At 42.0% G+C, this 14,039-nt stretch overlaps 1 protein-coding gene across 1 annotated transcript; it reads right to left on the minus strand.

The window, feature by feature from the left end:
- Window positions 1–225: 225 nt before the first annotated feature.
- On the minus strand, window positions 226–13,689 carry rph3aa (rabphilin 3A homolog (mouse), a). The gene is made up of 15 exons (XM_078271493.1): window positions 13,568–13,689; window positions 13,293–13,422; window positions 12,090–12,173; window positions 8,559–8,712; window positions 8,000–8,173; window positions 7,677–7,871; window positions 6,185–6,264; window positions 5,430–5,504; window positions 5,203–5,312; window positions 4,519–4,645; window positions 3,428–3,481; window positions 2,479–2,630; window positions 1,776–1,857; window positions 1,557–1,653; window positions 226–557 (listed from the first exon to the last, which is right to left on the minus strand). Exons 1-15 carry the CDS (start codon window positions 13,684–13,686, stop codon window positions 424–426), a joined length of 1,767 nt encoding a protein of 588 aa, XP_078127619.1. The 5' UTR covers window positions 13,687–13,689; the 3' UTR covers window positions 226–423.
- Window positions 13,690–14,039: the final 350 nt, after the last annotated feature.

Below are 14,039 nucleotides of genomic sequence, written 5' to 3' on the forward strand. Positions count from 1 at the left end.
CAACATAAACAGGTCAGACACGTGGGAATCCCCTCTGTGTGGTTGGAGGGTGGAGGCACACTTCATTACAACATACTGGTTTAAAGGCAATAATGATTACAAGGGTTGCATCATCGGCATAAAATATGATAATCGCTCTGTTCAATCATTACCGCATGTCAGGTAAGGTTTATATATTACAGTTTATGATATGATTGCAGTGAAAAGTTACGTTTAGTGGTAGCGCCTTATTAAAAAAAAAGCCCAGAGGTCAACATCCATGTTGGTCACCTGAAAAGTGTTTGAAATGTAGCCTGCACATTGCACAACAAACTACATAAAAGCAAGAGGGTAATATCCGTCTACCTGTGCTCACTGGAAGACAATATTCTACAGGGGGAATGATAGAGAAAGAAAATACATCTAGACAAGTGGGAAGAGGCTTTAATCCTCAAACTGGACAGTGTTGTCATTTAGCAGAACATGCCAGCGCTCAATCTTCTTGTCTTTGTTCTTGAGGCATTCGTACCAGTGCTTCAAACACTCTCCTTTGGCCTGGATGCCTAACTGACATCCTCCTGGAGGCAGAGAGAAAAGTGAGCGTTAGTCTGTATCCACGACATTCCACTTCCAGGATTGCTTGTCTTGCTGCTTCCTGTCGCTCTGCAAGGCTCCTTGAGAAAGTTTTATTTGTTGCTATAGCTGCCTTTATTTGACTGTACATTTTTACCTGCAGCCTACCAATGTATTGCTGTTTACTGTTGCTCTGGCCTCGCCAAAAGACTACAGTTGAAAATTAGCCAGCTGGCTAACACTGGCACATTTACAGAAGTGTTGATTAATGTGCATTGTCCTTATAAATAAAATAAATGAAAATGAAATATCTTAGACTAAGACATGCTAGCAGCTCCGTGAAGCTGTATTTAGGCTTTAACATGTTAGCAAGCTAACATTTTCTAACTAGCGCCAAAAAGGCTGATGAGAGTGTCATTAGTTTTGCAGGTGTTTAGTCATAAACCAAAGATACAAAGTCAGGGGATGAGTTATTTTATGTGAATCCATGCAATAGTTGTCAAGATATTTTTGATATCCCTAACGTTTGCTAATTTGCACTCCAGCTGAGGCTGATGGGAATGTCATTCAAGTATTTAGTCATAATTAAACCAAAGTAATAAATAAATTATTAACTATGGTGGCAAAAGATGAAAAGGGATCAAGTTATTACATTTCATCATTTAATTTTAGGAAGGCTTGGATGTTTCAAATTTCATAGCAATCCATCCAGTACTGGTCGACACGTTTCACTCAAAAACCACAAATAATCCGTTAATAATCTCAAAACGATTTTAGGTTCAACCATTGGCTAAAGCTTTATGGTGGCGTTAGAAGAAAACTCAGAGGATCGCCAAAATGATTAGAAGTTATTATCTGGGCACCATGATCCTTGGAACCTTGTTCCAAATTGCATGGCAATCCATCCAAAAGTTGTTGAGATATTTCAGTCTGGACTAAAGTGTTGGACCGACAAGTGGTGTATTAATGAAGAAATACGATTGCAAGACAATATCCACACTTACCAATGAAATCATTGGATTTTCCCATGTCATAGTCCCAGACTGAGATGTCGAGGGTTTTCTTGGCTAGTTCACCATGTTTTATTTCGTAACCGAACTCCTGAAACACAGTTATGAAACGTAAAAATGTTATTACAAAATCTATGGCTGAGATCTGAGTGAGCAGAAGACTGTAAAGTTCAGTATGTGCAAATAGAAAGCAACAGTTTAGTAATCACTGACCTCGTTAAATTCTGGATTGAGGGTCTTCTTTTTTATCTGTGTCTTGTTTTTAGCTTTCTTCCCCATATCGGGCTTCAGACATCTACAGCACAAAAGAAAAATAACTTATATTATTAAACACATTATAATCAAACACATGTAAAAACTTTAGTCTAAACACACACATATATATATATATATACTGGGCCTACAAGAACGTGTATAGCGGCCTAAAACCTTTATACAAACCTTTTTATTGTGCATACAATAGTATGCAGGGTACCCAGGGCCCTTATGTGAGAAGGGCCCAAAAAGAAGCTAGAACTTATAGCTGTGGATGCAGGGAGGGGCCCATAGAGAATGCCTTTCTACAGGGCCCAGAATTTTGTGCTACGCCCCTGCATATTCAAATATTTATACATAATGTTTTAATGTTAAAATGTGGCACAGTAAATCCTTAAGCTTAACTATATCTGTGGATGGCTACCTTATGGCTAGCTTAGCTGTAGGCCAGTAATTCCACACCTATGATCATTGTTGTGTACATTGAAAAAAATCAGTACTAATAATATGTTGGATTCATCTTAATGTATATTTTAATGTACATTTGAATTTTTTTTTAAACCATAGACCCCATACAGCAACTCTGAGGACCCCCCTAGGGGTCCCGGACCCCCTGTTGAAGATCTCTGAGCTAGAGGATTCAACTGAATGGAGCACATACACTTTAACGAATGGGTCGGAGTATCCATTGGAGTCCATGGCAGCCAGATGAGCACAGCGGACCACGCCCACCATCAGACGACCCTGCTGGCTGTTGTACGTCAGTGACACCAAGATACGACCCCTCTCCTCTGAATCCTCACCTTCATTCAGCTGCACACACACACACGTACACACACACACACACACACACACACACACACACACACACACACACACACACACACACACACACACACACACACACACACACACATATATATACAGATACCACACATGCACACAAAGTAATAGTATTTCATTTCATTGATCTAAATGCTCCTTTACCCTCTGAACATATCTGGAGGGATTATACAGTGATTATCATAATATCTTCTAATGGAGGATAATGTACATGCTACAAAATGGTATATGTACTGTATATCATTATGCAATAGGCTTAGCTCCATTTACATTAACATGTTGTACATTACATTAGCAAATAGACTCTAAATACTTTCTGGCTTCATGTCTGTGGCTCTACTGAAGATGTAAATTATTTTTAAATGACTCATGAATATATAATAGATCAATTTCAAGTCTCAGTGATTTCCTAAAACAGCTGGTTATTGTAATTGTCATCAAACTAACAGTAGGACATAGTGCATTTGTTTTGGACTATTTTTCAGCAGCAGTTTAATCCACATTTGGTGCTCTAGTGAGTATTTGTAGCAGTAACACAGTGTGTGTAGGGGATTGAGTCCAAATAAACTACAGTAGGTGGATCCCGATGAAGGAACATGTCGACCCAGTGCAACAGTGTGGCTCATTGATGTGTTTTTAAATAGGGGTTGGACAACAATGTAGGGATGCACCAAAAGGACACAAACTAAGCTGGCGTCTTTAAATTCAGCAGAGAAGTCCAACACCATCCAATGCACAGTGGTACGAGATCCACGTGAGGGTCTTACGTCATCCTCGTAGAGAGCCATGCCACGGGCCGGTCCTCCCACAGCTTTCTTCACCTGTAAACCCAGTTATCATCACTTTCTGTACACACAAAAGCTAAAGTGTTAAATTTCAAAGCAAATGAAAAGACAATGTATGACGTAGGGATGTAATAATGAATCGATATAAATGTGTGTAAGTCCTAGGGCGTAATAAACTTCTGATTTCACTTGTGTCGCTATTTTTTATATCATTTTTGTTATTTAAGATCAAATACAATTTCAGGATGAACTGACCCTTTAATTGATGCTGTACCTTTTTATATATTATAGTACATTCTTCAACAATATGAGATGTCAGTAGTGGGGTTTCCATCAGCGTATTTTTATGCACATTTTGAAGTATTGCATTAGAAAATGTTGATTGAAACGGTAAAATTCGAAAAAAAAACGTCCTCAAATTCGCAAAAAAGTTTTTACGCTCGCTTGAGGTGGTTTTTGCCTTTTTCGAAAAAGAGTTCATGCGCAAAATGTGACATGGCAACAGCTTTGCCGAATAAGTTGTGACGTTGCGAACATGTAAGTCACATGACTATAGTCCCGGTATCCATCGGATAGGGGAAGGATCGGGAAATGTGTCCCATCCAGTGCCCCGTACACTTGTGGCACAAGGTGCGTGGTGGAGTTGCGGTGCGCTGTAGCCTGGGCCTCAGCCACGTCGGGTATATTGACAAATTGGTTCAACAGCTTGGATCGTACGGCCCCGCACACCGCGTACACACAGCGGTGAACGGTCGTCTCGCTGACACCAAATGTCTCCGTCACAACCCTGGATTCTGCACAGGCGGCCGACTTGTACGATGCTACCTCTCTCCATTTAGCTTCTAAACTCTTTGATTTAGCACGCCGGTTTGCTAACTACAACCGTGCGTAACGTCAACTTGTGACGAAACTACGCTTTGAGTTGTCTAGTTTATTCGCTCTAAACCAGTTGATGGAAACGCTTCTAATTCGCATTTTCTTTTTTTCTCTCTCTTTTGCAACATTTTAAAAGTTTGCTTAAAATTCGCTTTACAATTAGATGGAAACATGACTAGTGTTGGTCTCAGACTCACCGGGATCACTCGCTCTAAGCAAACATTGAAGTTCTTCTTCTGATTAAACTTCAGTTTCTTCAGAGCAACGCGCGTCTCTCCGATGAATTCATTGTGTCCGAACTTGTCCTCGTCACTTACCGAAAGTCTGAAGACAGACAATGTGTCTCATGAAACTCTCATGTAATTAGTACAATATACAGTAGGAGGCAGTGGCACATAAATACGCATTTGAGGTACCCAGCAGTATATAAAGGAGTTAAACATAGCAGTAAAATGCAACATAAACATTAATGCAGCGGGAATATTAATCCAGAAACATCAGATAGAAGAGGAAAACACTGACAGAGAACATTTTACTGCAACAATGAGTACTTTTGTGGCTGGTTAGCTCAGTTGGTAGAGCAGGCACACACATAATGTCGAGATTTATTCCACGACGCAGAAGGTCCAGGGTTTGAGTCCGACCTGTGACGGTTTCCTGCATGTCTTCTCTCTCTCCCCTTTCATGTCTGAGTGAGCTGTCCTATCACTAAAGGTGGAAATGCCCATAAAAATAATCTTTAAAAAAAACAATGAGTACTTTAAGTACATTTAGCAGATACATACCTTTTACTTAAGAAAGGTTTTGAATGCAGGACTTTTACTTGAGTAAAGGATCTGACTACTTCTTCCACCACTGGAGGAAAGGTTGGTTGTTCTTACCGGAGAGTTTTGCGTGACATTTCATCATCAGTGATACCGTGGTAGACCAGAGTCTCATTCCACACAGGATTCAGAGTGGTTTTTAGTGTCTTGGTGCGAAGCTTGTTGGACTGAGAACAAAATAATAACAATTTTTGATTATGACAATTTTTGAAACTGATTATGACAACAGTTGCACGGTTTTCAAATCAACACCTTGAAGTTATAATCTAATACTGTGTCTGTACCTTACTGGCACCAGGTAAGAGGTGCAGCTTCACATACGGGTCAGCGAGTCCGTTTGAGTCCATCGGCTTTAAACCCTGAGAGACACAAAGAAAGATAATGGTGACAATCCGTGTGAGTTGCACACATTAAATGTTGTTCTAATATATTCCACATAGTTTATTGTTGGCGTCATTGAATCCAAACGTTTCTACAAATCTAGTTTACACTTATTGGATGAGCCTCATTTTTGTTTGGTCTTGTCCCATCTTTTCTTGTCGCATTTTTATGATTCTTTTCTCATCTTATTGCTTTCGTTTTTGACTCATCTTTTCTTGTCTCGTCTTAACTTTCCCATTTTGTCCCATCTTGTCCCATCTCGTCTGCTCTGTCTCATCTTGTCTGGTCGGGCCCCATCTTAGTTTGTCCTTTCTTGTGTTATTCCATTTGGTCTTCAGAATCAGAATCAGAATCAGAAATACTTTAATAATCCCAGGGGGAAATAATTTTTGTTACCACTCCAGGTATACAAACAACATATACGTCTCATTTTGTCCCATCTTGTCTTTGATTGTCTTGTCTCATCCCTTCTTGTCTGGTCCCGTCCCGTCTTGTCCTGTTTTGTCTCATCTTGTCTCATTCTGTCAGTGTTGTCCTGTCTTGTCTCGTCCTGTCTTTTCTCATGTTGTATTTTCTCATTGTGTGTGTGTGTGTGTGTGTGTGTGTGTGTGTGTGTGTGTGTGTGTGTGTGTGTGTGTGTGTGTGCATGTGTGTTTACCTTGGCTTTAACAATACAGCAGTGAAGGGCGTGGTTCTCCTGTTCGTAAAGCAGACTGAACTCCAGAGATCCCAGAGTGGCTGCAGGAGTAAAAACACAGGAACACGTCAGACACCTAAGAGGAAAACTCCATCTGAACTGTTAGAGAAACCAATTTCCCTGTAAAGCAGATAAACAGTGATTTGTTACTCTTCATCGCTCCACTGGGAATTTCTTTCACAGCTGTGGGCGCAACTTATATTATTCACAGAGATAAAAAAATGAGTAAAAAATTAAACTAGAATGTGAAGACACAACGCTGTATAAAGTAGAGCTTTATGTTAAGATGTAAAATGTCATGATTGTGGTTTTCAGTTGTGTTTTTTTCTCTTTTACTTTTGTCTTTTTATTCCCTGTGTGTTACTGTTTCCCTGTTATTTGTTCATAGTTATGTTTTACCCGTGTTCGTTCTGTGTTTTGTTTGCGTCCTGTTTTACTTTGCTGTGTCTGTTTCTCCTGTGTCATGTCTTGTTTTACTTCCTGTCTTGTGATTTCCCGCCTCTGTGGTTGTCTGCCCTGCCCTGATGTGTCTCACCCAACCCATTCTCACTCCAAACTCGTAAAATACGGACGTTTAGACAGTGGCTGTCAGCGTCCGAAGTGACGAAAAAAGCGCCCTTCAGCGTGTTTGTATAACATACCGGGGAGAGCAGCAGATACACAGGGTTTAGCGAGTAGTATGTAAGGACGAAATTTCGCGTTAGGAGGTTGGTTGGGGTAGGAGATGGGTCAAACACAGGACTTTCACCGAGGTGACCGGGGTTCGTGTCCCGTGTGTTTCCTAAAGTCGCTTTCTTCTTTAACTGTCCCGTTATTCCCGCGTGTCACGGAAGCGTAAGCCCACCCACGACCTTTTCCTAAACTCAACCGTCCTGTCCCCGCGTGTCACGGACCTTTTCCATATTATATATATATATATATATATATAATATATTATATATTCCATTTAACATAACTGCGTCAAAAGGGACGCCAAGAGTCCTGACAAAGCGCATTTAGTTAAAGCGTGTTATATGACACTAAAGAAGACTTTTAGCGTCAATAACAACGACAACGGCACCTGACCAAGCGTCCGTATTTTACGAGATGGGAGTGAGAATGTGTTGTCTCACCTGTTCATCAGCCCTCTTCACCTGTCCCTCGTTACTACCCTCGTTACCGTGTGTGTTTAGTCTCTGTGCTTTCTTTTTCTGATGTCCGATCGTTTTGGCTACACGAGTCTTTACGTGAGTCTCTCCCTGTGAAGTTTTATTCCTCTTTTTTTGGTTATTCCTAATCTTCTGTTTCCTGAGTGTTTTGGGATTTTCCTTTTGCCAGTTTTCTACCTGCTTGCTTCAGGACACTTTTTGTTGTAACCAGTTTGATTTAATAAACTAACGAAACCTTATGTTGCCTCCTCGTCAGCATTTTTTCGTCCAAGCCTGCAAAAATCCTGACATAAAATCAGTCTTACTGGCGTCGTCTGAGTCGTAGTCGTTGTCCTCGTCCTCTGTTCGATCAGGTGGGGGTCGTGCGGGGGCGGTGTTGTTGACGGGTGGATTAATCCTGGCTGCAGGAACATGTGATGAAATGGAGCTGGAGACAACAGGTTGTCTTTTTTCCTCCACAGCTGGAGGGGACACGGTCTCTTTCACTTCTGCAGCAGGAGCTATCGACATTGCAATCAGCAATTAATACAGTCCGAAACATCTTTTCATACGTAGTTATCAATGTAAAACTGTTGAAAGCGGCCCTGTTGCGTGGGGCTTATTCTTAGAAGGAGCAGCGCTGCTTTACCTGAGGTGGGGGTGACCTGCTGTGCGTTTGCTCGAGGAGGTTTGGAGGCTAACACGTGTCTCTCAGTCTTCATTACAGCTGCTGGACAGGACTGACTCTCATTATAGCTGTCAGCTGTTGTTGTTGTTGCTGTCTTCTCCCATTGTTCTGATCCACAGGACTGCTGCTGCTGCTCTGTGGAGAGGACATAAGAATATCACTGTCACCAAAACCAATAATGTTGCTGGTGCTACTGTAGTCTCATATTTCAAGCTCTATCTCCACAGCGCTTTGTGGAGTAAAGTCTGGCTACATCATAGATGCATTCTGGGATAGGAGAAAAAAACCGCTCTGGGTTGTTTGCATTTCTTCACAACCATAACCATTCACAAAAAATATATATATATATGAGATAGAAGATATTTTCATGAAGATATTTTCATGAGCATTGTACAGTGTGATTTGGAATATGGACATACTTTATAACCTTTCTTTATATATATATATATATATATATATATATAATATTATTCTACAGTATATAGGCCTAATGCATACACACTCTGTTTGTATAAAATACCATATTCCTGATGATGTGTTGTAGGTCCCTGTGATCCTCCTGGACCAGATCTGTTCACGGTGCTGGACTGTTGAGATCTGGACAGAGGGAGGGGAGCAGGCAGACCCTGCTGGACTCTTCCCTTGAAGAACCAAGCTCCTGAACGCTTCTGCACCTGCAGGAACAATTCAGATACATTTAGTCCTAGTTCTACAAACACAGGAGGATTGGCCCATAGACAATAAAAAATACAGACAGTTATGTAGTCCCATCACATCCACAGGTTTTAAAGTTTGTGTTTTGGTTTTACAGCTTGCAATTTGGCAAATACTGTAATGGAGTCACAGATTTTTACTTGTGTGTTGATGTGAATTAAAAGAGTAAAAGGTGAGATGTTGAGATTGGGTGTACGACAAATAATGGACGAAGTTTGAAAAGTGCAGCCAATGCTGAAGCTCCTTAAACCAGCATTTTATCTAATTTCCAGCAGAGGGCGACTCCACTGGCTCCAAAAAGAAATCTGTTTCTATAAAAGTCAATGAGAAAATGACCCTACTTCTCACTTGATTTATTACCTCAGAGTCTTCATCAATACAGCATGATGTTAATTTAGTAAATTATGGTCCCATTTATTTTAAAATAGACGATAAAGCAGGGGATTCTTTGGGGGCGTGACTACATGCCAACCTATCAATCACGACAGAGGCTACCAAGGGAGATAATGCCAGGCCAGCTATCGAAGACAATATAAAGCTTTTATTCTGAGGTACTCAACGACGTCCATTAGTTTCAGCCACGGATGTTGTTTGTCTTGCTCTAAGCACAGCTTGAATTTTTACCATCTCCATTAGCAACTTCATTAGACTGTCAACTGGGGACTGTGCGAGGACAGCGACATACAACATTGGAAGAATGTCTGCCGGATCGATGGTGTCCATATTAGCTTCGATGTCCTACGTTCTTGTCCTCCTCTTTGTGCTGTTTTAAAAAAAAATTGCACTCTCCACACTCAACTGTTCTGCTGGCTCTGTACAGGAAGTGTATGCTCTGCGCAGGAAGTGTGTGACGTTAGTTGTCCACCAGTGCCATGTCATTTCTCCGACGCTCCATTGTTCCGACCTCTCAATAACCCGAAAAATTCCCTTTGGTTCTACACCCCACTAGTCCGACTTCCACCAGCGAATCCTACTATGGCCACGCCAAGACCCGCCCTTCAATAGCATTTATTGGCCAGGCGTCCATGCTTACGCAAGGTAACGTAACCCCATTTGTACAGGTCCTATCCCCTGACCAATCGGCTATCCTAACCTTAACCACTCGAGGTCAAATGCCTAACCCCAACCAATCGAGCTGCTTCACTGGGCGGGTCTTTATTGGCCATAGTGGGATTCGTAATTTCGCCACCAGCGACAGGGATGTCGGACTTGAAAAATTCCCTTTGGTCCTACAGACCACTAGTCCGACGTCCCTTTGGTGGCCCACTATGGCCACACCAAGACCCGCCCTACGTAGCTGCTTGATTTCTAGTTTCTGTTTCTGGACTTCAATACAAGTCCAGAACCCAATGGGTGACGTCACGGATGCTACGTTCACTATTTTTACAGGCTATGGTTTCTTTGCTTTACAGAACAAACGGAGCTACGTCATGTTCTGCGTCATGTGCGTAATAGCAAGCGAAGTAGCGTCTGATTTTAACCTAAACCATGATCTTTTTCTAAGCTTAAGTATTGTTGGTTTCTAAGCCTAACCAAACTGCAACCGTATCACAACGTTAACGATGTGTTTAAAACCACAACCGTTACATTCTCTGGTTTAGATATGAGGTTGTATTTCCTGCCACCGCTAGAGGCGCTACTTTAGGAAACACTCCTGTGGGTCGTAGTATTGGAGAGTAGGAATACAATTTAATTTTGCAGCATTAAAGCAACACCAAATATTCTTTTGTACCTTAAAATAATGTTTCCAAAATCGTTTCAGTGGTTCATCAACTCGTAACAGGGTGAACGGCACTTCTGCATTCACTTTGCGGCCCTCTATCGGCTATAACCGCACTATGCGAGTTTGCCAGATCGGGTAGCGGATCTGTAGTTGTAATGAGACATAATGAGACATTACGACAGCGGTAATAGACAATTCTGCTTCCAACCTGTAGGGGGACCGAAGAGGAAAAGTGCTTTGGTGTGAACGATAACTATAACCATAACTTTAACTATAACGATGTGAGCATCCACACTGCTCAACGATAACGTTCTGCAAACAGCGACGTTAAGCATGCGCTGCACGCTCCAGCTGATAATAATTCATCACACACTAATACAGCAGACTTTGCAACGTAAGATTAGGCCTACAGGAATGTTATATTCTACATATACGTGAATTTGGGTACATTTTATGAACCAAAAAAAGTCAGACCGGTGGTCCCTGGGACGCCGACACCGCTGCCTTCTCCAGGAAACAACGAGCGCACAGAGCTCCAGAGAGCTGGGGGGATCAGACAGGCGGTGTCAAGTCTGTGCAGAGCACCGGGACAAAAACAATGACAGTATGATAATCACATCTAAAACACAAGGTTCACTCTTAGTGGTTTCAGTGACATGAGAAATACTTTCAAAGTACTGATGTTTAGGGCGCCAGGATAGCTCAGTTGGTAGAGCGGGCGCCCATATATAGAGGATTACTCCTCGACACAGCGGGCCCGGGTTTGACTCCGTCTTGCGGCCCTTTGCTGCATGTCATTCCCCCCTCTCTCCCCTTTCATGTCTTCAGCTGTCCTGTCGAATAAAGGCCTAAAAATGCCCCAAAAATAATCTTAAAAAAAGAAATCCCCGCCGAGAGGAAATCTCGCACCACTGACCACCTGTTTGAAACAAATCTCTCAGCAGCTTCTCTCTCTACCGTGTCATGTTGTAAACTCAGATGGATTGTGATTGGCTGTCAGTGTTTCTATCGTTCATCAAATCGCTCTGACAGTGATCCCAACGATATCGTTCTCCACTGTTGTTGTTGTCGTTATAGTTGTGGTGTGGACTCCGCCATCCACTGTAGTTGGAACAATTTTTAAAATTATATATTTATAGTTATCTTATAGTTATCGTTCTTGGTGTGGATGGTCCTTTACAGAGAAGTTATTCTGTGTGTGACTGACAGGAGGGAGCATTTATTTAAAGAGTCTGGGCTCCCCGAGGCAGAGACGTCAACAAACTGCAGCGCCATCATCAAAACAGCATTGTATAACTGCAACAGTGAGAAAAACAGAAAGCAGACCTTATTCTTCATGGTTCATATTGATCAGAATGCTAACAATTAAAAAGGCGTTGAAATAAGTCATCACTAATCTTGGGATATTGAGGGGCCATCAATAGAAGGTAATTTTCCACGTCACTGGACAGTGAAATGCAATTCTGTGCTAAAAGACAAGTCTAAAAGCTAGAAAATGGTTCATATCATGAGAAAAGCTTCTGTTTTGGTGACAGATGAACAACATAATGACATAATTTGGCTCCATGATTTTATCAAACCCACTCTGTTCTTCATCTCTTCTCATCCTCTCACCTCTTGCTGTTCATTGCAGATTCTGCACAGCCACACAGGACTCGTCCTGCTGTTGCTCGAAATCCCACATTTGCTGCACATGTGCTGTAAAAAGGCAAACAAATACAGTACATAAGAACAATGCGTGGATGGAAGTATTCAGATCCTTTAAGTGAAAGTAATAAAAGGTGCTTTATTAAATAAACTTATTATAAGACGCATACACAGAGGAACAATCCTACACAGTTCTTGATGGCAGGTGCACAGAGCACATATATTTTCACAGTTCAGTTGACCTCTACATAATTATTGAGAGCAACAAGAAGCAGAATGTGCATGAGACCAGGAGATATAGAGTGTATGTCAGGAGCCGTTAGCACACGGCCCACTGGCTGCTTATCGCCATATACCTCTCAGGATCTACACGACACTATAGAACAGAAAGTAAACAGAAGTACTGAGACGTCCTAACATCCTCTAGGGACTTTCTGCAACTGTCTCTTCTTTTTTTGTTCCAGCAGAAATAATTAGAGACTGTGCTTCCCCCAAAAATGCCCACTTAAGTCGTTTGCTCAAGCATCAATTGTGACTTATATTTATGTTTATAGTGGCAGCGCCGTCTAGTGGTCGCAGTAGTTATGACGGGAGCAAAGCAGGAAGGAAGGTGACGAAGCGTAAGAGCGGCAAATTTCCACGTAAGGAGGTAGGTGGTTGTGGCTAGAAGGGATACGGCTACGGCCAGACATTATGCAAAATTACACAAAATCTAATCTAATATCATTTTAATACTTCCACCCAGGAAACTTGGTTTGTTCCTTGGGAGTGTTTTAATCCAAACCAAAATCTTTTTCCTAAATTGAACTGTCCTCGCCGTAGCTATATCCCTTCGGAGCTACGTTCCTCTGCGTGTACCCGCAATTGAAGTAGCGTCTGAGTTTTTAACCCAAACCACAATCTTTTTTTCTCCAAACTTAACCAATAAGTGTTGGTGCCTAAACATAACCAAGTAGTTGTTGTGCCTAAGCCTAACCAAACTGCAACATTTCACAACGTTATCGACGTGTTTGTCACCAGAACTAATACATTCTCTGGTTTAGATATGAGGTGGTATTTCCTGCCACCGCCAGGGTGACTTATTTAGGAATCACTCCTGTGGGTCGTATTAGAGGGTAGGAATAAACAATGATTTGGAGGCCTTTTTGAAGAATACAGATATCCACCTACTTTATTACACTGCACACAGAGGACAGCTGTGACCCCCTGCGGTCCAAAAGACGCGCCACACAGCAGACAGTGCAACTGTCCGTCGCCACACGCTGTCTTCTTGATGTTATGCAGGCGACTGGAGAGACGCCTGGGAAAACACATGTAAATAAATGTGAGCACAAAACACAAACTTGGCACAGGTTTTACACCAAAAGTAATTCAGCACAGTGAGCATCTCTGCACGGTCCACTGGTGTGATTCTGTGCAACAGAGACAATAGTTTTCCATCTCACTCAATCCTCTCATGCTCCATGGCCTCCATCATGGCCGCCCGAGCCAGGACACTGTTGATGATCTCCTTTTCCTCATCCGTGAGCTCCTCCCCTGGGGGGCCGCCAGACATGTTCATCATCCACCCGATCCTGAACCCAAAACACACACACACACACACACACACACACACACACACACACACACACACACACTTTTAGCACAATACATTAAAGGTGTCTGACAAGCATGTGGTTCATCAGTTTACCGTAGAACAACTTATAATAATAATTGAAAACACACACACACACACACACACACACACACACACACAACCTAATTCTAACCCTAGTCCTAAAGCCAAGTCTCAACCCTCAAACAGCCCTTTAAACTTGTGGGGTCCAGCATTTTGGCCCCACAAAGCTGTCGGGACCCCACAAGTATACTGGACTTCCGGTTTTTGGACCCCACGAATATAGTTAAAACAGCCACACA

Source organism: Sander vitreus, chromosome 16 (genome assembly GCF_031162955.1).
Source record: "Sander vitreus isolate 19-12246 chromosome 16, sanVit1, whole genome shotgun sequence".
Classification (NCBI taxonomy): Eukaryota; Metazoa; Chordata; class Actinopteri; order Perciformes; family Percidae; genus Sander; species Sander vitreus.

Bases quoted from the DNA above. Each gene is read 5' to 3' on its own strand.
- rph3aa (XM_078271493.1), bottom strand. From the start codon at position 13,686: ATGATGAACATGTCTGGCGGCCCCCCAGGGGAGGAGCTCACGGATGAG. The intron at 5,313-5,429 runs GTACAGACACAG...TTTTGTTCTCAG, and splicing joins TCTTACCTGGTGCCAGTAAG to TCCAACAAGCTTCGCACCAA. The intron at 1,654-1,775 runs GTCAGTGATTAC...ACTGTGTTTCAG, and splicing joins TCAATCCAGAATTTAACGAG to GAGTTCGGTTACGAAATAAA.